The 24,457-nt window shown below is 23.6% G+C and overlaps 2 protein-coding genes across 2 annotated transcripts in view; both read right to left on the minus strand.

The window, feature by feature from the left end:
• Positions 1-12,362, minus strand: part of LOC117172798 (diphthine methyl ester synthase) — a 15,030-nt gene extending 2,668 nt beyond the window's left edge. The window contains exons 1-2 of the mRNA XM_033361026.1: positions 12,121-12,362; positions 9,598-10,096 (exon numbers count right to left, since the gene is read on the minus strand). Coding sequence (XP_033216917.1) covers positions 9,598-10,096; positions 12,121-12,255 — 634 coding nt within the window. The 5' untranslated portion in view covers positions 12,256-12,362. The remainder of the gene's footprint in view (positions 1-9,597; positions 10,097-12,120) is intronic.
• Positions 12,363-16,315: 3,953 nt separating this feature from the next.
• Positions 16,316-24,457, minus strand: part of LOC117173717 (serine/arginine repetitive matrix protein 1-like) — a 45,565-nt gene continuing 37,423 nt past the window's right edge. The window contains exons 8-9 of the mRNA XM_033362358.1: positions 21,870-22,023; positions 16,316-17,667 (exon numbers count right to left, since the gene is read on the minus strand). Of these exons, the coding sequence (XP_033218249.1) occupies positions 17,562-17,667; positions 21,870-22,023 (260 nt within the window). The 3' untranslated portion in view covers positions 16,316-17,561. The remainder of the gene's footprint in view (positions 17,668-21,869; positions 22,024-24,457) is intronic.

The following is a 24,457-nucleotide window of genomic DNA, read 5'->3' on the forward strand; positions in this document are numbered from 1 at the left end:
CCTCGTCTAGTGGCCGCCAGGTTTCGTATTTTCGTGTACAACGTTACCGGCTGATGCCGTTGGAATTGATTGTTGAAATATATTTTTTTACATCTTTTATTAATAAACTTTGTTCTTAAACGTAGTTTTCTTTCGGCTTCTGCATTTCTCAAAGTTTGAAACCGATATTTTATGTATAAAAAAAGTTGGAACGTTCAAAAAATGTTGAGGTTCAGAAAAAAGATGAAATAATTTTCAGTGAAGTTCCTACCAAAATGCAGCACCTAAACGTACTTTATTGTACTCTAATACATTTCCCAAAGTTTCAGCTCGATATTTTATTTACAAAAAAAGTTCTGAGGTTCAAAAAAACATTCAGTGAACTGAAAAACTGTGGTCGGTAATATAGGTATTTAGCTGTGTCACATGCCCTTAAAAATGAATAAGTTTCAAATTGCTAATAATGCTTTCCAAAATTTATCCAATTCAATTTTAATTGAAAATTAAAAACTTAAAAAGGAAAAAATTCAAAATTTAGTGTTGTTAATAAACATTCAGAAATCTAACATTGTAACCAGTTGGAATTACCGAAAGTGTACTTTCTGCATTCTAGACATTTTCGAATATAAAATATTTTTCAATTTAAATTGACTTATTTGTTTAAATATTGTTATGTTATGATTTCATTGTTTGAAAATTTACAGTTTCATGCTTTTCAATCAAAAAATGCTTTATATTTACATAAAAAATTATTAAATTCAAAACTTTGAATCTAAAACAACAATATATTGAAATTAAAAATTCCAAACCTCAAAAATCAATCTAAAAATATATTATTAATAAGTATCATATATATTATCAAGTGACATTTAAAAGGACAGGATAGGTTTTTTTTTTGCTAAGAGATGTACTTTTTTCCAATCAAAAGTCATTGTTATTTTCACCATTACAAATTGCAGAAATTTAAATAATTTAAAATATTGTAAACCTTTCAAGTTTAATTATTCTACACACTTTATAATTATATAATTTCTAGTTGGGAACTTTCAAGAATTACAAAATGCAAAAATTATGAAATACAGGAAATCTCCAGTTGTGATATTTCTCTCCCGGGTTTCTCCCGGTTCTCCCGGGTTGGTCGCCACCCTGTTTAAAGATGTTTTCTTGTTGTGATTTGATAATGATAAAAATAAAAAGGACGAAAGAAAACAATTTTTCTTGCCTCTTTTTTATTTTTTTCCAAGGAGGAAAATTCTTTTCTTTTCTTTTTTAGGAGAAAAAACTGCTTTTCTGTATTTTTTTTTTTTTTCAAATTTCAATAGGAACACTTAATGGTGGTTGTCCAAATTTGGTCGTTGGATTCTTGGTTTTATTTTCAGGAGATCTGCATATTAATTGGATTTTAATCTCATTTAAATTTCTTTAATTTTAATTGATATTTTATTGATATTTTCAGTTTGAAAATTCGACTGTTTTGTAGAAAAGTCGTCTTTTTGGTGCACACATTTAACAATTTTATAGAAATTCAAACTATTTTGTCGAAAATGATCTTTTTAATTGAAAATTCAACTTTTTTCTATTAAATTCTTATTTTTAGCTTTAAATTTGAACAGTTTCGTACAAAAATTAACTATCTGGTGAAAAATTAACTTTCTTGTTGAAAATTGATATTTTTGGTTTCAAAATTAATTTGTTTTACAGAAAAGTCGTCTTTTTTGGTCGCAAATTCAACAGTTTTATTTGAACTTAAACTATGTGACAACCAAAAATTTTTAATGCCAAAGTCATATTTTGGGGTTAAAAATTCAACTATTTTGTAGAAATTTTTTTTTTTATGAAAAATCAACAATTTTATAAAAACTTCAACTATTTTGTAAAAAAAAGAGCTTTTTAGTTGAAAAATCATATTTGGAAGTTGAAAATTCAAACGTTTTGTAGAAAAATCGTCTTTTTGGCTTGAAATTTAAACAGTTTTGCAGAAATTTTAACTTTTTAAAATAATAATTCTACTGTTTGGTTGAAAATTAACTTTTTGATGAAAATTTATGTTTTCGGCTTGAAAATTCAATTTTTTGGTAGAAAAGTCGTCTTTTTGGTTCGCACATTCAACAATTTTACAGAAATTCTAACTAATTTGTCGAAAATGAACTTTTTAGTTTAAAATTCAACTATTATGTAGAAAATTCTAGTTAGCTCGAGATTTAAACAGTTTTGTAGAAAATTTGAATGTTTGGTGAAAAATTAACTTTCTTACTGAAAATTGATATTTTTGGTTTGAAAATTCATTTGTTTTGTAGAAAAGTCGTCTTTTTCGGTCGCAAACTCGACAGTTTTATTTGAACTTAAACTATTTAGCGAAAAGAAATTTTTATGGACAAATTCATATTTTGGTGTTGAAAATTTTTTAACAGTTTTGCAGACAAAATGTCTTTTTGTTTGGTAGAAAATTTGTTGTTTTGATGAAATTTATTATATTTTTGCTGAAAAATTTAATAATTCTGATGAAAATTCAAAAACTGCATTAAAAAGTTATCCTTTTCGCTAGGTAATTCGTTTTTTTGTCTTGAAAATTCATCTTTTGTTTTAATGCAACTGTTTGGTTGAAAATTAATGTCTTTTAGTTAAGGATTCGACTATTTTGTTGAAAATCTATATTTTTTTGTTGAAAATTTCTATATAAACCTTTCTTAAGTCATATTTTTTCAATTAAAACTCAACTGCTTTGTCGAAAATTTGTCTTTTTGGCTTAAAATTTGACAATTTTCGTAGAAAATTCAACTATTTGGTTGACAATCTACTGTTTGGGTAAAAAAGAACTTTTTTGGTGAATGTTGACGTTTTCGGGTTGAAAATTCTACATATTTTCTAAAAAATTTCTCCTTTTCAAAGGAAGAATCAACAATTTTTTGCAAACTTCAACTAGTTTGTTGAAAATTAACTTTTTAGTCTAAAAATCATATTTTGAAGTTGAAAATTCAACTGTTTTTTAGAAAAATCATCTTTTTAGCTCACACATTCAAGATGTTTAAACAAATTTAAACTATATCGTCGAAAATAAACTTTTTCGTTGAAAAATCATATTTTGAAATTGAAAATTAAACTGTTTCTAGAAAGTTCTTATTTTTAGCTTCAAATTTGAACAGTTTTGCAGAAAATCAACATTTTCTATGATAATTGTACATTTTGGTTAAAAAGGAACTTTTTTGTTTGAAAATTGATATTTTCAGGTTGAAAATTCGACTGCTTTGTAGAAAACTCCTCTTTTTGGGTCGCGTATTCAAAGGTTTTATAGAAACTTCAACTATTTTTTCGAAAACTTCATATTTTGGGTTGAAAACTCAACTGTTTTGTAGAAAAGTCAGCTTTTAGGCTTTCAAATTCAACAATTTTATACTAAATTCAGCTATTTTGTCGAAAATTGGCCTTTTTAACTTGAATTTTAAACAATACTGTCAACTATAAAATATAATTTTTCAACTAAAAAGTTAATTTTTAACAAAATAGTTGAAAAATTTACTGGATCTTGGATCCAGCTCTTACGAGACACTGCCAAACTTCTTTTTGTAAAGGCTGGAACTTTTTAGACGTATTTTTTAATAAAAATAATGGAATAAATTCTATTTGAAAAAATTCATTTAGATAGTACATTTCAAAGATTTTAAGTCAAAATATATTGAATTTTCAACATAATAGTTGAATTTTCTACAAAAAAAGATAAATTTTCAACAGAAGAGTTCAATTCACAAGCTAAAAAGTCGAAATTTTGAGAAAAAATTGAATTTTAGATACGAAAAAATCAACTCTTAACTAAAAGTTCGTTTTCGGCCTAGAAATATGAGTGTTCAAACCGAAAAGACAAATTTTCAAAAAGATAGTTAAATTTTCCAGATAAAAAGTAGACTTTTCAACAAAACAGTCGAATTTTCAACTAAAAAGTTCATTTTTTACACAATATTTTGCATTTCTATACAATTGTTAAATGTGCAAACCAAAAAAAAAGACTTTTCTACAAAACAGTCGAATTTTCAACTTAAAAATATCAATTTTCAAAAAAAAATTCATTTTCGAAAATATAGTTTAAATTTCTGTAAAATTGTTAAATGTCCGAGCCAAAAAGAAGATTTTTCTACGAAATAGTTGATTTTTTAATTTAAATTTTATTTGTAAAGAAACAGTAGAGTTTTTAACCAAACAGTTGCATTTTCAACAATAATGTTTAAATTTGAAGCCAAAAAGACAAATTTTCTAAAAAAAAAAAGTCAAATTTTCAACTGGTTTCACTGGTTTTTGGATTCAACTTTTGCGAGACCGACTGCGAAACTTCCGCCTGTGAATGCTGGATTTTTTTAGCCGTATTTATTAATAAAAATAATAAGGCAACACTTACTTTTTAATAAAATTAATTCAGGTAACATATTCCTAAGATTTTAAGACAAAATATATTGCATTTTCCGCAAATTAATTGAAAATAGCTTAAAATTTGAACAATGTTGTAGAACATTCAAGTATTTAGTTAAAAATAAACTTTTTTATTAAAAATTGATATTTTTCTTTTTAATTTCTTTGTTTTTTAAAAAAGTTGTCTTTTTGGGTCGCATATTGAACAGGTTTATTTGAACTTAAACTATTTGGCGAAAAGTCAAATTTTTATGACAAACTCAGGGTGGCCGTTTTAATGGAAGAAAAAAATTCCTGTTCATTTTCCGGTTATTTTTTGATTCGCAAACATTTTTCACGGTCAATGACATAAAAAAATGTGACTATTCTCAACATTTTTCCAGTTAGAGTAATGAATTATCAACAACAAATTGAAGCATTTAAAATGGAATTCTTGAATTTTTAAGTTTTAAAATTGAAGTTTAAAAGTTTTTCAATTCAAAAACTGTAAATTATCGAGTTCAAAGATTCAGATTAAATTTAAAAAATACAAATTCACGTTAAAACTTTCAATGCTCTAAATTAAAGAATCAAGCAATGAACTTTAAAAAATTTCAAATTTATATTATTTTGAGTAATTTCAATCTAGACATATTAAAAATAAAAAAATAATTTTTGTTTTTAATTTAACAGTTTTTAAATTAGAAGTTAAATTATTTTAATTTTAAATAGTTTAAGCATCCTTGAAAAGCTTTAAAATTTTACTTCAAAATATTGAGAAATCTAGAAGTGGTTTTAAACTTTTTCAAATTTAAAATCATTTTTCGAAACTTCGTAATATATTTTTAATTAATTGATTTTTCCTACAATTTTTAGAAAATCCTGCAAATTAAAAAAAATCATTACAATTCGAATTTATAAATAACAATTGGAACACTTATTATTTGTAGAAAAATTAGAGTAATTTAAAGAGATATTTAGAAGTTTAAAAAATATAATAGTTGAGACTAAAACAATATTTTTGATTTAATAAAAGCCTTTAATTACGAATATATTATTATTAAGTTATTTTAAAGTACAAAATAGTTTATAAAGTTTCCATCGCACCTTTACATTATTTAATGACTATAGACTTTCAAATTGAAAGAGTTACAATCTGGAAATTCTTAAACTTTGAATTCATTTAGAATCTTTTTATCAAATAAATAATCGTTCAGTTTTTAATACTTTGAGATCCATTTTAAAAATTGTTTATTTTTTTATATTTGCAGTTGATAAAATAAAACTGTTTTTTATACAAAAAATTTAACTCTAAACGTTTTTAATTTTTTATTAAGTCTTCTTGACTGCACTTTAAAAATCTTTAAATTAAAAATATACGCTTAAAAATAAAAATCTAAAATGAAGAATTTTTAAAGTAAAAGATTTCGGAATTACGCATTGTACACTGAATGATATCATAATTGAAAAAGATATCAATTTAACTAATTTTTTTTTAACTGCTGAAATCGAACTGAACTGAATTTTTTGGTTAAGAATTTAATAATTCTGTTGAAAATTCAACAACCTCATTAAAAAGTCATCCTTTTTGGTTGAAAGTTAATCTATTTTAATTAAGTATTCTACTATTTTCTTGAAAATCTATATTTTTTGTTGAATATTGAAAATTTGTATATAAACTTTTTTATAAGTCATGTTTTTTCAATTAAAATTCAACTGTTATATCGAAAATTCGTCTTTTCGGCTTAAAATTTGAAAAGTTTCGTAGAAAATTCAACTACTTGGTTAACAATCTACTGTTTGGTTAAAAGTGAACTTTATTGTTGAAAATTAATATTTTCAGGTTTAAAATTAAACTTTTTTGCAGAAAATTGGTATTTTTTGGACAATTTTACTGTTAGATTTAAAAATGATCTTTTTTTATAAAAGTGGATGTTTTCGGGATGAACATTCTGAGTATTTTTTAAAAAATGTGTCCTTTTTCGATAAAAAATCAACAATTTAATAGAAACTTCGACTATTTTTTTGAAAATGAACTTTTTCAATTGAAAAATCATATTGGGAAGTTGAAAATTTCAACTGTTTTGTAGGAAATTGGTCTTTTTGGCTTGAAATTTAAACAGTATTGTTGAAAATTTAAATGTTTCGTTAAAAACTCTACCATTTAGAGAAAAATAAAAGTTTAAGTTGAGAAATAAACTATTTTAATGGAAAAATTGTCTTTTTTGCTCGCACATTCAAGAAGATTACAGAAATTGCAAACTGTTTTGCAAAAATTTCCTGTTTTAAAACTTTAAATTTGAACAGTTTTGCAGAAAATTCAACTTTTTTATGATAATTCTACTTTTCGTTTAAAAAATAACTTTCTTGTTATGAATTTTTCACTAAAAAGTTATTTTTCGACCAAATAGTTCAAGTTCCTATAAAATTGCTGAATTTGCAACCCAAAAAGGCGACTTTTCTAAAAAATAAATGAATTTTCACACCAAAATTATATCAATTTTCAAGCCGAAAACATAAATTTTCATCACAAAATGTACTTTTTTTAACCAAACAGTAGAATTATCATAAAAAAGATTAATTTTTTACAAAAGTTTTTAACTTTTAAGCTAAAAACACGAATTTTTTGAAAAACAGTAACATTTTAAACCCCCAAATATAAATTTTTAACTAAAAAGATCATTTTTGAAAATATAATAAAATTGTCGAATGTGCTAGTCAAAAAGACAAATTTTCTACAAAATAGTTGAATTTTCAACTTAAAATCTTATTTTTAACAAAAAATTAGAGTTCTTAACCAAACCAAAAGACCATTTTTCTACAAAAAAGTTCATTTTTCAAATCCAAAATATGAATTTTTCACTAAAAAGTTATTTTTCCACAAAATATTTTCGGTGCCTATAAAGCTGTTGAATCTACGACCCAAAAATATTACTTCTCTACCAAGCAAATCAATTTTTAAACAACAAATTACAATTTTTAGTTAAAAAAGTTAATTTTTCCCCAAATAGTACAATTTTCTACAAAACTGTTCAAATTCCAAGCTAAAAAAAAATTTTATAGAAAACAGTTGAACTTTCAACTTAAAAGTTCATTTTTGAAAATATAATTTAAATTTCTATAAAATTGTTGAATGTGCGAACCAAAAAGGCGCTTTTCTACAAAACAGTCGAATTTTCAATCTGAAAATATCAATTTATAACAAAAAAGTTCATTTTTAGCTTAATAGCAGAATTATCATAAAAAATGTTGAATTTTCTACAGAGCTGTTTAAATTTCAAGCTGAAAACAGGAATTTTCTATAAAACAATTCAATTTTTAACTCCAAAATATGAATTTTCAACTAAAAAGTTCATTTTCGAAAATATAGTTTGAATCTCTGTAAAATTGTTGAATGTGCGAGCCAAAAAAACGATTTTTCTACAAAATATTACAATTTTCCTATAATGCTGTTTAAATTTTAAGTCAAAAAGACCAATTTTCTACAAAACATTTGAATTTTAAATAAAAAGTTGATTTAGTTGAATCCTCAACTAAAACCGTTTAATTATCAACCAAACAGTTGCATCTTTAACCAAAAAAAGAATAAATTTCTTTCAAGAGATAAATTTTCAAACCAAAAAGATGAATTTTCAACAAAAGTTGAGTTTTTTACAGAAATAGTTAAATTTTCACCCCCCCCCCCCCAAAAAAAAAGAATTGTCAACAAAAAAAAAGGACTTTTTAAGTACATTATTAAATTTTCAACTGAATAATAAAATATTGAACCAAAAAGATAAATTCTCAACCAAAAACAAAACAGACTTTTCAATTAAAAAGAAAATTTATAAAAAAAAATCTACCTGATTAATCCGTAATCCAAACGAATACATTTTCTATCTAAAATAATGTATGTTACTATCGAAAACGTAATAGTAGACTTTTGAATTAAAAAGAATGAATTTTCAATGAAAAATAGTTGGATTTCCTTATTCTATTTTTTAATTCGATTTGAATTTAAGGAAATTTAAAAAAATAAAAAAATGCATTGGTTTTTGTAAACTTTTAATCAATTAGGTGAATTGAAAAAAAATCAAATGAATTGAAAAAATGTAGATATATGGAAAAACTTTATTAAATAAAAACTTTAATAAATTCAAAAAAATCCACTGAATTAAAAAATTGAGTGAATTTAGACGAATTCTAGTAAATTAAAAAAAACTGAAGAGAATTCCAAAGAATTTATAGAATTCAGGGTGATTTCTAAAAAAACTTCAAGTCTTTGAAACCAAGAAAAATGAATTTGTAATTCAATTATTGAATTTTCAACAGAATATTTAACCAAAATCAAATGAGACTTTTTAATTAAAAAGAATTAAATTTATTTTTAAAAAAATATTTTATATATTTATCTTTCAGAAAAATGTAATAGTTAATATTATAACCAATAAATATTTGTGTTTTGAATAAAAAAACAGTTGAATTTGAAAGCAAAAGAAGAATTTTCAATATAATAGTTGAATTCTCAACTAAAACAGATTAATTTTCAACCAAAGAGTTACATTTTTACTTAAAAAGATTAAATTCCTTCCAAGAGAGGAATTTTTAAACCGAAAAGTCAAACTATCAACAAGAGTTGAATTAGCAACCAAGGAAGACTTTTCAGTCATGAGAGAAAAAAAAATTACAACCAAAATGTTAAGTTTCCAAAGACAAAAATGTCAATTTTTAACCAAATAGTTGAATTTTGTACCAAAATAATTGAATCTTCAAAGAAAAGTAATTTACCAACAAAAAAGAAGACTTTTCAACAAAATTGTTGAATTTCCAACAAGATAATTAAATTTTTTTATCAAAAAGATGTAGTAGACTTTTTAATTAAAAAGAATGAACTTTCAACAAAAAATAGTTGAATTTCCTTATTCTCTTTTTTAATTAAGGTCGCATTCAAGCCGAAAATAAGAAACAGTTAATTTAACAACAACAAAAACGAATGTTAAATTTTAAATTCAAGTTAAATTTAAAAGAATTCGAAAAATTAAAAAATGCTATTGATTTCTGCAAAATTTTGAACGAATTTAAAGTAATTTAAGGTGAACCAGAAGAATTTGACGAAAATAATTAAAAATTCAAAGTGAATTTAAAAAAAATCAAATGAAAAAACTTGATTGAACTTAAACTTGAAATGAGCCATAGGGACGATATCTTTAAAATAGGGTACTTTAGGGATCTAAAGTGAATAATAGGGTATAGAAAATTTACCCAATTCATTATCTTCTCTCCTCTTTCTTTCGAGAATTTGTATCAGTTGATCCGCGGCCTCAGAAACGCTCATAAATTTTGGTGGCATGTATTCCTGCTTCTTTTTCAAGATGCTCTCCAGAGTCGGTTCCTTGACCTTAATATCAAGAAGGCAGAGAGTATGCAGACCTCGCTTCCGATTTTCCGCTATCTTGTCGTAGAAACTGTCCGGTTGCCAAGTCTCGGTCCAAAACGGAATTGACACAACTTCTCCGTAGGAATAAAGTTGAAGTCCACAACAGCCAACCGCATTTAGGATCGAGGCATTGTGAATAATTTGCGTTTTTATGCCCTTTTCTCGAGCTCGTAAAACCAAATCCGTGTGAGTTGTAGCCCCGAAGGGATCCCCGACTACGAGAAATGCTACGTCTTCTTTGTCGGAATTCGCGAGAATTTCCTCGGAACCGCTTTCAACCAGTTCACGATCAGCCAATAATATTGGCCGTCCATAGAATTCTTCCTGAAAATAATTTACAATCTTTGCGAAATCATGGAAATAAATGTAAAACAACATGTAGATGTTTCAAGATTTTGAAATAAAATTTTGAAGCTTTTTAAAGATTTTTAAGATATTAAAAATGTAAACAATTCAACTTTTAATTTAAAAAGTGTTCAGTTTATTACCAAAAAAATGTGATCGTTTAATTTATAATATTTCTAGCTTAAACTTGATTAAAATTATTTACAGCTCAAGTTTTATGACTTTAAATGCAATTTTTTAATTCCGCTGACAGGGAATTTCCGAACCTTTCCTGTTTTTCCCCCATTTCGCGAACATTTTTCACGGTTAATGAAATTAAAATATTTTAACTCTGGAGCCAAACATTTTTCCATTTGAAATTATAAAAACTGAGCTGCAAATTAAAGCACTCAAAGTGGAACTCTTGAGTTCAAACATTCAGATTCGGTTCGCAAAATATAAATCTAAGTAATCATTTTCAATGCTTTAAATTGAAGAATTAATCAATGCATTACACTTTTTTTAAATTATATAATTTCAAGCAATTTTAAGTTAGAAACACTATAAATTGAACGATGACATTTTTTTATAAACTGAACAATTCCTAAATTAAAAGTTATTTTTATTTTAAATAGTTTAAAAAATCCTTAAAACGCTTCAAAATTTTATTTCAAAATCTTGAGACTTCTAAACATCTTTTAAAATTATTCGAATTTTTCCTCAACATTTTTTTTTTAATTCTGCCAAATTGAAAATAATTTCCTTGAAATCGATTTTATTTATTCAGATTCACATTCAGATTCGGTTCGGTTCGGAAAATATAAATCTATCATTTTCAATGCTTCTTCAATTGAAGAATTAATCATTGCATTAAAATTTTTTTAAATTATATCATTTCAAGCAATGTTAAGCTGGAAACATTAAAAATTGTACGATTACTTTTTTTTTATAAACGGAACACTTCCTAAATTAAAAGTTATTTTTATTTTAAATAATTTAAAAAATCGTTAAAAAGCTTCAAAATTTTATTTATAAATCTTGAAATGTTTACATGTTGTTCTACGTTTTAAAATTTTTTTTTTATTTTTTCAGAACTTCTAAACATCTTTTAAAATGATTCCAATTTTTCCTAAACACTTTTTTGTTTAATTTTGCCAAATTGTAAATAATTTCCTTAAAATCGATATTATTATTGATTTATTAAAAATACAATAATAAAATATTTTTATTTAAAAAAATTATTTTGAATGTTTAAAGTTCTAATCAAAATGTAAGAAATTTAAATTAGATAAGAATCGAAACTAAAAATTCTCTCTAATTATTCTTATTTTAAATTTAAACCACAATTTTAGGAACTTTAAACATGAAAAAAAATTTGTTTTCATACAAATATTTAACTATTGTATTTGCAATAAAATAAATAATATTGATAAAAATATTAATTGTTAAAATTTGGGTATTTAATTATTCCGGAATTTCCCAATTGACTAATATTATGAACTGTTCGGAAATTATATTGCCTTTTTTCTTGATTAATTAAAGTTTACAAATTTAAGAATCCGTAAAAACTGGAAGAAATTCACAATTAAAAAATTGAAAATCCCTTTCAAATTGGAAAGGTTATCCAAAACTAACAAATATTATTTTATTTTTATGCAGGGTTCTTTGAAAAATTTAGACATTAAAATTAACTAACAATGTTTGTGAAAAAAAAAAACAAGAAAATATTCGAAATTTGAAGACGTACCAGGGCGTATCAGATAATCCAATCGTAAAGGTTTCAAGATTTTAAATTATTTACGAATGAAACCAACAAATTTTAATCTGAAAATAGGAAATAAATTTTAAAATTTCTAAAACTAAAAGGTACAACTTTCCCGCGAATTTTTTTATTTCGATAAACATAACCTCACTTTACCGAAATTCGAACTTCCAAAATTGTAGTATGTTCTTCGCAGTTTAAAATCAATTTAGATGAATCAGTCACCTAAATTAATAACTATGGTAAAGTAACGTAAACTTACCAATGCTTCCTTTCCTACTGTCAAAATTGACGTATAGGCTTCTAAATAAACCCGGTCACATTTTTGTATTATTTCCAATCCTTTCACAGTCACGTCTTTTGCACTGCCAAGTCCCAACCCAATCAAGTAAAACATGCCTCTCTTAATTTTTAATACTTTTACACAGTTTAAACCATAAAAATATATTTTAATTTCTATTTGAAATGAAAAACACGTGTTCTTGTCGCCAAAAAACAAAACGCAGCCATTTTGAACAATTTATCACGTGACCAAAACTGTCGAATGGCGCGAAATTTAAAACAAAACTTTTCTTTAATCCCTTTTTTATCTTTTAAAGTAAAATTTAAAAAAAACAAAGCCAACTGCTTTATAAAAATGAAATTTCCAAATAAATTAAGATACGTATTTTTCCGATTCGAGAAAATATTTTACGCGAAGCTACGAGTATTTGAATTATAATTTCAAAAAACACAAGAATTCAAGAATTAAAAAAAATAATGAAAAAAAAAAGAAAAACAAGAATTTAAAAAAAACACAAGAAATCAGACAATACAATTTTATTTTCAAATTCTTTGAATAATTCGAAAAAAATTACGAAGCTTCTTAAGAATTTGGAAAGGTATCAAGAGAATAATATTTTGTTAAGAATTCATGGGAAAATTATGAATAAGAATTTAGAAGACGTGAAAGACATTTTTTGCAATTTTGCAAGATTATAACATTTTTATTAATAATTCCAAAATATTTTTAGACTTGTAAAGATTTCCAATTTTTTTTAATGCAGATTTTTACAGATTTCGAAAGAAGATTTTAACGAATTTGGAGAGGTTTCAAGAGAATAAACAATTTTCTCAAATTTGAATAGAGGATTGAAATTCAATTTCTGATTTTTTATTTATTTTTTAAATTATGGGATTCAAATTCAGGCTGAAAAATATTTCTTTGGTTTCCTAGAAAAACTTAAAATGATTTCCAAAATTGTTTTAGGAAACCTCATAATTTGAAGGCAATTTATATATTTTTACATTGATTTAGGAAAAATTCGAAGAGTTTTAAAAGATGTTTAGAAGGTGAAAAAGTTTTGTTAAGACTGAAATTTTAAAAGAAAATTCGACAAAATGTAAGTTTTTCCAAATTTCTAAAAAATAAGAAAATTTCAAAGAACTTTCAAAGTTTCAAGATAATCAAACTCATTATTTTTTCTAGATTCGTAGGAGAATTACATTTTTTTTTGTTTGAAAAATTAATGTTAAGGGGACATTTAAAAATAATCTCAAACATTTCAAAAGATTTCCAAAATTTTCAAACAAGAAACTGCAAGTTTTTAAGGCAATTTGCTTATTCCTAAAACCTTCTAAGAAAAACCGAATAATTTTAGAAGATTAATTATTTAAAAGGTGGAAAAATTTTGAAAACATTTTAAACCAAAATTTAATTCGAAGGTTCTAAAAGTTTTCAAAAAAATTGTAAATTTTGAAAAAAATATCTATTTAAGAATTTTGAAAGATTTCGAGAGAATCAAAATATTTTCTCTAGATTGCTAGGAGAATAAAAAATTATTTATATTTTGAAAAATTAATTTTATGAGAATATTTAAAAATAATCCGAAAATTTCAAAATTTGCCAAAAAAGAACCTGCAAGATTTGAAGGAAATTTTTTGATTTTTAACCATTTTTATGAAAAATTATAATAATTTTAAAAGATACTCAAAATGCGAAACAGTTTTGAAAAGATTTAAAAAGTCGTTTAATTTTAAGGTTTAAGAACTATTCGAAAAAAATGTGGATTTAAAAAAAAATAAGAAGCTTTTCTAGAACTTTGAAAGGCTTCAAGAGAATTCAAAATTTAAAAAAGAATTTCACAATTTTGAAAAAACAATCTGGAAGATTTTAAGGAAAATGTTTTTAATTTTACAAGATTTTAAAATTTTAGAAAGAATTCAAAAATATTTTTAAAATGATAAGGATTTCTTATTTTTTTAAATGTAGATTTTTGAACATTTCGAAATTTTTTTTAATTTAGCTTTTAATTTTTATAATATAATCATTTTAATTTTTAATTAATTTAATTAATTTAGGAGATTCTTGCAAATTTTGAAGAAAAAAACTTTTTAAGAATTTCTAAAGGTCTTTAAGAAATCAAATTTTTTTCTATATTCCCAGGAGAATTTTTAATTATTTTTATATCGAAAATTAATTTTACGAGAATATTTAAAAATAATTCATAACATTTAAAAAGATTTTCAAAAATTTCAGAAAAGAACCTGCAAGATTTTAAGGAAATTTTTTTATTTTTAACAATTTTTAGGAAAAATTAGAATAATTTGAAAAAATACTTAAAATGCTAAAAAGTTTTGAAAAAATTAAAAAAATTGTTTAATTTTAAGGTTTAAAAATATTGCGAAAAAATTGTAGATTTTTGAAAAAATAAGAAGCTTTTCATGAACTTTGAATGGCTTTTCAAACAAATTTCAAAAAACAATCTGGAAGATTTCAACGAAAATGTGTTTAATTTTAGATGATTATAAAATTTTAGAAAGGATTCAAAAATATTGTTTAAAATTATAAGGATTTCTTATTTTCTTAACTGTAGATTTTTAAACATTTCGAAATTTTTTTTAATTTAGCGGTTTCAAAAGATTGTGAAAAATGGAGATTCTTGCAAATTTTGAAGAAAAAAAAAACTTTTTAAGAATTTCTGAAGGTGTTTAGAGAATCAAATTTTTGTTCTATATTCCCAGAAAAATTTTTAATTATTTTTATTTCGAAAAATTAATTTTACGAGAATATTTAAAAATAATTTAATACATTTCAAAAGATTTTCAAAAATTTCAGAAAAGAACCTGCAAGATTTTAAGGAAATTTTTTTATTTTTAACAATTTTTAGGAAAAATTAGAATAATTTGAAAAGATACTTAAAATGCGAAAAAGTTTGGAAAAAATTTTAAAAATTGTTTAATTTTAGGTTTAAAAATATTGCGAAAAAAATGTAGATTTTTGAAAAAATAAGAAGCTTTTCATTCACTTTGAAAGGCTTTTCAAAAAACAATCTGGAAGATTTTAAGGAAAATGTGATTAATTTTACACGATTATAAAATTTTAGAAAGGAATCAAAAATATATTTTTTTAAATTATAGGGATTTCTTATTTTTTTAAATGTAGATTTTTGAACATGTCGATTTTTTTTTTAATTTAGCTTTTTCAAAAGATTTTTTTAAATGGAGATTCTTGCAAATTTTGAAGAAAAAAAAACAAACTTTTTAAGAACTTCTGAAGGTGTTTAGAGAATCAAATTTTTGTTTTATATTCCTAGAAAATTTTTTTATTATTTTTATTTCGAAAAATTAATTTTACGAGAATATTTCAAAACATTTCGAAATATTTTACAAATTTTCAAAAAAGAATCTGGAAGATTTTAAGAAAAATGTTTTTAAAATTACCACATTACCAAATTTTAGAAACGATTAAAAAATATTTCAAAGCTTGTAAAGATTTCAAATTTTCTTCTTTTAAACTAAAAATTTTTTAAAATTGGACAGAATCGAAAGTATTGAAGAAAAAACTTTAAAAATATTTGATGATGCAAAAAAAAAAATTAATAAGCCAAATTTTTCCGAATTTAAAATTTTTAACTAGAATGGGAACATTTCTAAGAAAAAAGCTATGATTAAAATATTTAATTCAGAACAAGTCGGTTGGTAATCCATTTTTTAATTTATATTTGCATAAATAAATATTATGTTTGCAATAATTTCTCTTCTGAAATGGCATCACCAAAATTTAGAATTTTTCCGCATTCTTATTTACAAGTTTCGTCAGTTAAAAATAAATTATTTAGATTTTTTTATGTTAAGTTTATTATTTAAGGGATGGGAAAATATATTTCAAATAAAATAAAATAAAATTGACTGCTTTCGAAAAAAATGCAAAAGTTAATTTTATAAAACAAGTTCTGCTAAGCCACAAAAATTCAACAAAAAATTAGCCAAAAATACAAGTGTGGGTTTGTTGTTAAAATCTATTTTTATATTTTCAAACAAATCATCGTCACTATGTTAATTTTGAACCTACTCCAAATTTTCCAACAGATTTCGAAAATAAAATTGTAATATCTAAATCATGCTAAAAACTGTGAAAGTTTAAATAACAAATTCCTTTCTTTTTCCTCTTTTTCTTAAAAAAAATCGAAATAAAAAAATTTGAAAATCTGTTTTATTATCTTTATTCTCTTACATTTCATTACATTACCATTCGCACAAATCACAAACACTTAAGACTTTGAAGAGGGCAAACGAGGTGAAAATCCTATGAAAATTAATCACTGGTAAGGATAACTCATTTACCAAAAACCGAAGACTGTAAACTGCCGAAAAAAATTAATTTAATACAGTACAAATAAAAAAAAAAGATTTCTAAATTCCAAGAAAAAATCTATGTAAGTCCCGTCGAGGTACAAATGAAATGAGAATGTAAAAATAACGTCATCATAAAGCAAATTAAAAAGCAAGAGAAGCATTAAAATTAACACACGTACTTCTTAAAGAATGAATACGGTGCCAAGCCTTTCAAAATTTCGTCCAATCAGTGTAACAAAAAATGTCTCAATTTTCCCGATATGTGTCTCATATTAATTATTTACAAGTCCAGAAACCTTTCTCGACAATGCTAAATATTCCGTGTCCATTTTTCCTAAATAAAAACCATAAATCTAGAAGAATTTTCAAAGCCAACAAATTTAAAGGACCAATTATCAGTTATCAGTTACCCAATTAAAATCACGTGGATATACCTGTACAAGTCAAGATTCTCTGTCAGAATATTTAGGGTTATCCAGGCAAAGGGCAAATCCCATAAATCTGAAAGACTTTTTTAAATCCAAGAATAAAAAAACAAAACAAAAAAAAACAGAATAGCTACTTAATTATACCAATATGTACTGGAATTGTTTGCAATACACTCATTTACTAAAGTGCTACAATACACAAACGTGGTATCAAAATTCTATCAAATATTTTACAATACAGGGCTTCTTTGTATTTGCAAAATATTTCTTGCCTCTTAAATTTTGTCAATTAGTCAATATTCCCCAATAACGAGAGAATATTTCCGAATAAGAATAGTAGAATATTCCTCAATAACGGCTGAATATTCCAACATGCGACTCCAAGTTCACAAATTGACGCATTAGCAAACCTACAAGAAACAGAAAAGTACCGAAGAATATCATTTATAATTTTTTTTATTTGATTTTTTTTTTAATTTCCTTACCAACACGAATAAAAATCAAGAATAATGGCTTGATTTGATTAAAACTATTCACGATTCATGATCAGCGAGAATCAAATCGAAAGATCGAAAATGCCTCGTAGGCATGCCAATGTGTCTCTAGAATCTACATTTATTATCTAGGCTTAATTAAAATAATCTCTAATCTATAGGGTTCAGTGAGAGCCGCCTGCAGACTTTCGAGACTTCATCTGCAACTCGAAACGTCGGTTCGTTCTCACGCCTTTTAAAATATCCCTCCTCGCTTTCTTCTTTTTTTCACTGAGGACAAACAAAAATCGAAGGTTTTTTTTAATCTCTACTGACAATTAAACTATTTAAATATATGAATTTTTCTTTGTTTAAAAAAATAAATTTTAAGAGAATATTTGAAAATAATTCGAAACATTTTAAGATTTTCAAAAAAGACTCTAAAATATTTTTAGAAAACTGAAAAAAAATTACATATTTTGCCCGACAGAACAAAAAGAAACGAATTTTCATCTAAAATGATGAATCTTTAACAGGAATAGTTGAATTTTTAACAAAGAAGATTAATTTTCTATAGGGTGTCTGGTTAAACCCTGGAAAAAATTCCCTGACACTTTCAGGGTTTTTTTTTCCACATATCTCAGATTTTTCCATATATAACTTTTCATAGTTACTATATTAAAAATTCGATTTAAAACGCTTCAAATTTCTAACTTTTTAAGTCAAAGAATTAAATTTTAAAAAATATAGATGATTTTTTAAACAAATAGTTGCATTTTCTACCCACAAGATTAAATTTGAACGAAAAAGACGATTTCTGAACAAGATGTATGAAAAATCTCAACCAAACAGAAAAATTTTTAACTAAAAAAGATCATTTTTGAACCCAATATTTAAATTTTCAACTAACAAGTATCAGCTTTAAATAAAAAATGGAATAGATAAATATGAACTGATTAATTTTATAACAAAAAGATTAGTCAAAACTTTCAAATAGAAAAATTAATTTTCAGCTGAAATGATGAATATTAAGTTGGAATAACTAAATTTTTAATAAAAAATGTGTTTTCGTACAGTAAGATTAATTGTCAAACAAGAAGATTAATTTTCTACAATAAAAAAAAAAAATTTAACTAAATACATGAATTTTTAACTAAAAAAGACAAATTTGCATCCAAATAGTACAATTTCAGCTAAAAAGATCAATTTTTACCCAATCTGGTGAGATTTCTAATTAAATGATGAATCTTCAAATGGAATAGCTGAATATTAAATCAAAAAGATACATTTTCAAACCCAGAAGGTTAATTTTCTACACAAAAAAGACGATTTTTCAACAAAATATGAGTTTTTAATTAAAAAAGACAAATTTGCATCCAAATAGTTAAATTTCAATTAAAAAAAACCATTTTTACCCAATTTTCAACCAAAAATGGAATAGTCCAATTTTCCGTTAAAACGATTATCTTTAAACAAAATATAAAAAACGAATTTTCACGAAAATAGTAGAACATTTAACCAAAAAGATGGTTAAATTAAATTTTAAAAAACAATTTAATTAAATCAAAATGACAAATTTGAACGAAATGCGTTCATTTTCAACCGAACAGTTTATTTTTTAATTGAAAAAGATAAAATTTTTAATAGAAAATATTTAAACTGAAAAAAGTTTTTAATGTAAAATACATAAATTTTCAACTAAAAAATATATATATATTGAACAAAAAGTGGAATAGTAAAATTTTTAGTCTAAAATTTTATTTTCAAAAAAAAGAAGAAATTTCAACACGTTAGTTAAATTTTAAACTAAAGTGATGAATCCTCAACCAAAAAATTTCGTTTAAACAAATTAGTTCATACCTAAATACATTTTTTTTAATTTGTTTAACAAAAAACGAAATAGTTGATATTTAAACCAAAAATACGAATTTTCCAAAAAATACATCGATTCCCAACCAAATTTTAGAATATTGAAACAAAACAGGAGGAATTTGCAACAAAAGATGCAATAGCTGACACTTTAACCAAAAAGATTTTAATTTTATATAAAAACAGTTGAATTCAACCAAAAAGTTGAATTTTCGACAAAATACGAACATTTTCAATTTCCAATTAAAACGATTACTTTTCAAACAAAACAGATTGTTTTTAACAAAGTAGTTGAATTTAAAACCAAAAAGATGAATTTACAATAAAAAATGTAATTGTTGATATTTCAACATAAAAAGATTTTAATTTAAAATAAAAAAGAGTTGAATTTGACAAAAAACGACATATTTTCAACAAAATAAATGAACTTTCAACCGCAAATGAAAATCCATTTTTAGAAAAAGTATTTAAATTTTCAATTAAAGTGACGAATCATCAACCAAAAACTTGTTTTTAAAAAAAGTTATTCACACCTAGATCATTTTCTTAAATTAATTTTTTAAGCAAAAAACGTAATAGTTGATATACAACCAAAAAGATGAATTTTTAACAAAAAATGCAATATTTGACATTTTGACAAAAAAATATTTCAATTTTTGTAAAAAAAAAAACAGGTTAATTAAACCAAAAAGACAAATTTTCAATCAAATACGTGCACTTTCAAACAAATATTTGATTTTTTCAATAAGAAAGATATCTTTTCAATAAATAATGGAACAATTCAATTTTCACTTAAAACGATTAGCTTTTAAATGAAAAAGAATATATTTTTTTTTAACAAAATAGATGAATTTCAACTACAAAGTTCAATTTTTACCCAATCTGGTGAATTTTCAAATTAAATAATGAATCTTCAAATGGAATAGTTGAATTAAAAAAAAAAAGAATTTTCTACTAAAATGATAAATCTTCATCGGAAATAGTTGAATATTAAATCAAAAAGTTACATTTTCAACCTAGAAGCTTAATTTTCTACAAAAAAAAACACAAGTTTCAACAAAATACATGGAGTTTTAACTAAAAAAAACAAATTTGCATCCAAATAGTTAAATTTCAAATAAAAAGATAAATTTTTACCCAATCCGGTGAATTTTCAAATTAAATTTTGAATCTTCACATTGAAAATTTGAATGAAACAAACAAAAATTTTCTGCTAAAATGATGAATCTTCAACTGAAATAGTTGAATAATAAACCAAAAAGATAAATTTTCAACCCAGGAGATTACTTTCTACCTAAAAGATTAATTTTGAATTTTCAAATAAAAAAGATACACTTTCAAGCAAAAATTAAATAGTTAAATTTTCAATTATAAAAGTTAATGTTGACCTAAAAAGATGAATTTTTAGATCAAATGATAAAATATTTAATTGCAACAGTTACATTTTCAATTTTAAAATAAGAAATTTAAAAAAAAATGTTATATTTTCAAATAAATTGACAAAGTTTCAACTCAAATGAATAATTATCATCTGGAACAGTTAAATTTTAAATAAAAAAGATGAAATTAGAAACTAAAATGATTAACCTATATCTCGAATTATTGAATTTTCAACCAAGAAGATTAATTTCTATAAAAAAACATGGAATTTCAACTAAAATATATAATTTTTCAACTAAAAATTCAATAGTTAAATTTCTAGTCAAATTTCAGTTATATTTTAGTTAGTAGTTAGATTTTAATTTTTAACCATAAACAGTTAAATTTAACCAAACAAGACGAATTTTTATATAAGTAGAACTGTCAACCAAGAAAGTTTTTTTCGGTCCAAAGTGAGGAAAAAAGCGGAGAAACTGTTGAATTTTTAAGCAAAAAGATGAATGCTCAAACAGGAAGATTAATTTTATACAATTACAATTTTTTCAATAAAATACATAAATTTTGAATCAGAAACTTAAATTTTCAACTGAAAACGATCAAATTACAGCAAAAAAAAAAGAATAGTTAAATTTTCAGTAAAAAAATAAATAAATAATGGTTAAATACAGTGATATAAAGCTACTTTAACAAATGAAGATTCATTGTCATTAACATTTTATATTGAAATTTAAAAAAATTAACCACGCTTTCGAAAAAATTCCCTAAATTTTTTCAACTAAAAAGTATGAATTTTCAGAGCAAAATCAAAAAGAGAAACTTCCATAGAAGAGGTCGAATTTTTAACCGAACAGTTGCATTTTCGTCCAAGAAAAATGAAAATTCTACTCAAACAGGTGAATTTTTAAATCAATAAGACAAATTTTCAAAAAAAAAGAGTTGAATTTTCATCCGAAAAGATATGTTCATATTGAACAAAATGAATTTTTAACCCAAAAAGACGAATTTGTAACAAAAACAGTTGAATTTGCAACAAAAAAATTTTCTTTTTAAAAAAATTGTAAAATTGTTAATCAAACAATAAAATTTATAACTGTTTCCTTGACACCCGCCCTTGAGCTCTTACGTAATTTTAGTACGTTTCCTTATGGAAAAATCTCTTTTTAAATTTTTAACCACAAAAAAATTCGGCTTTTGCAAATTATTAGTGAAATTTAAATTTAATTACCTAGATAATTAAGTGTTACCTGGTCATTATTGGTTGTTTTTTGGCTATGGATTGAGCAGCTTCGTTTCTGCGTACTTTGAATCCAAATCTGGTGTAGGCACCGTTCGCACCTTCAGTGGTGGCTACAGCTTTTGTTGGCTCGAGGCGTTTTCGTAGTGTGACTTCAGGCATCGCTGCAAGTAGAAAATATTTCTTTTCAATAAATAAATACTTCACAGTTCAAAATGTTCTCAAAACAGGAAAAATAAGGTGATTTTTCACGAAAATAGGAGAATCGGAATTCTTTTAAATAAAATTACTCTGGGGACCATCATGTTGCATTCAATATAAAAAGAATTTTCAACAAAATAATCATTTTTTCAACCAAAGAGACGAATTTTTAGCTGAAATTATGAATTTTCAACCAAAAACACGAATTTTCAATTAAAGCATAGATTTTTCAATGAAAAAATATCAATTTTCAACCAATAATGAAATAGTTCAATTTTCAGTTAAAACGATTCTTTTTTAATAAAATAAAAAACGAATTTTCACCAAAATAGTAGAACATTCAACCAACAAGATGAATTTTCGAAAAGAAATGCAATCGTTGATATTTCAACCAAAAGGGTTTTAATTTTTAATTAAAAACAGTCGAGTTCAATCCAAAAGACGAATTTTCGACAAAATACGTGCATTTTCAAGTAAATATTTCAACAACAAAAAATGAATTTTCAACAACAACAAAATGAATTTTCAATCAAAGACATTAACTTACTATCGAAAAATATTAATTTTCAACCAAAAATGGAATAGTTCAACTTTGAGTTAAAAAGATTATTTTAAACGAAAATAAAAAACGAATTTTCACCAATATAGTAGAACATTCACCCAAAAAGATTGTTAAATTTAATTTTTTTTAAAACAATTGAATTCAATCAAAAAGAAAAATTTGAACGAAATGCGTGCATTTTCAACCAAAGAGATCATTTTTTAATGAAAAAAATAAATTTTTAATAAAAAATGGAATAGTTCAATCTTCAGTTAAAACGATTAGCCTTCACCCAAAACCAGATAATTTTCAAGAAAGTAGTTGAATTTTAATCAAAAATGATAATTTTGCAACAAAAAATGTAATTGTTGATATTTCAACTAAAGAAAGATTTTTATTTTAAATACAAAACAGTTGAATTAAACGAAAATATATGTATTCTCAACAAAATATATCAATTTAGAAACCAAATAGTCGAATTTTCAACCAAACTGTTGATTTTTTAAACTAAAAATGACACATTTTCAACCAAAAATGAAACAGTTCAATTTCCAATTAAAACAATTACCTTTTAAACAAAACATATTTTTTCAACAAAGTAGTTGAATTTAAAGCCAAAAAGATGAATTTGCAATAAAAAATGTTATTGTTGATAATTCAATAAAAAATATTTTAATTTAAAATAGAAAATATCTGAATTTAAACAAAACGACGTATTTTCAACAAAATACAGGAATTTTGCACCATAAAAGAAAAACAAATTTTAGAAAAGTATTTGATTTTTTAAATAAAAAAGATATCTTTTCAATAAAAAATAAAAAAGATCAATTTTTGACAAAATAGTTGAATTTCAAACTAAAAATATCATTATTCAACAATAATCGGAATAGTGAAATGTTCATTTAAAATTATTAATTTTCAACAAACGAAAAAAAGGATTTTCAACAAAATAGTCCAAACCTAAATAATTTTTTAAAATATTGTTTTTAATTTATTTTTTAAATTTTTAACAAAAAATATAATGGTTCATAATTAAACTGATAAATACGAATTTTCAACAAAATGCATCAATTTCGTACCAAATAGTAGAGTTTTCAAACAAAAAATTTGCAAAAAAAGATGTAATTGTTGATATTTCAACTATAATAAAATAAAATTTAATTAAAAATATAAAACAAAAGTCGAATTCAACTAAAAACGACTTATTTTCAACGAAATACATGAATTTTTAAACAATTAGTTGAATTTTCAACTAAAAAATATCATTATCCAACAAAAAATTCGAAAAATAAATGCGTGTTCAACCCAACAGTTGAATTTTCAACTGAAATTGATAAATTTTCAACTAAAGAAGGGGGAATTTCCACCAAAATATATCAATTTCAAAACAAAAAAAGATAAATTTTCAACGAAAAATGTAATGGTTGATATTTCAACACAAAAATATTTTTATTCAAAATAGAAACCAGTTGAATTAAACCCAAAAGACGTATTTAAACAAAATAAATTGTCAACTATAATATGTCAATATTCAACCAAAAGAGGAATAATATAATTTTCAGTTAAAACCATTATTTTTCATCCAAAGTTAAACGAATTTTCACAAAAGTAGTTGAATATTTAAACAAAAAATTTGCATTTTCAACGACAAATGTAATAGCTGATATTTCAATAAAAAAGATTTCAATTTTAAATAAAAATGAGTTCAACTTAAATAAAAAGACAAATTCTCAATAACAACAAAAATACTTAAATTTTCAACCAAATAGTTGAATTTTCAAATAAAAATATTAATCTTGAACTAAAAGTGGAACAGTGAAATTTTAGGTAAAAAATCTACATTTTTACAACAAAAA

Source organism: Belonocnema kinseyi, chromosome 5 (genome assembly GCF_010883055.1).
Source record: "Belonocnema kinseyi isolate 2016_QV_RU_SX_M_011 chromosome 5, B_treatae_v1, whole genome shotgun sequence".
NCBI lineage: Eukaryota > Metazoa > Arthropoda > Insecta > Hymenoptera > Cynipidae > Belonocnema > Belonocnema kinseyi.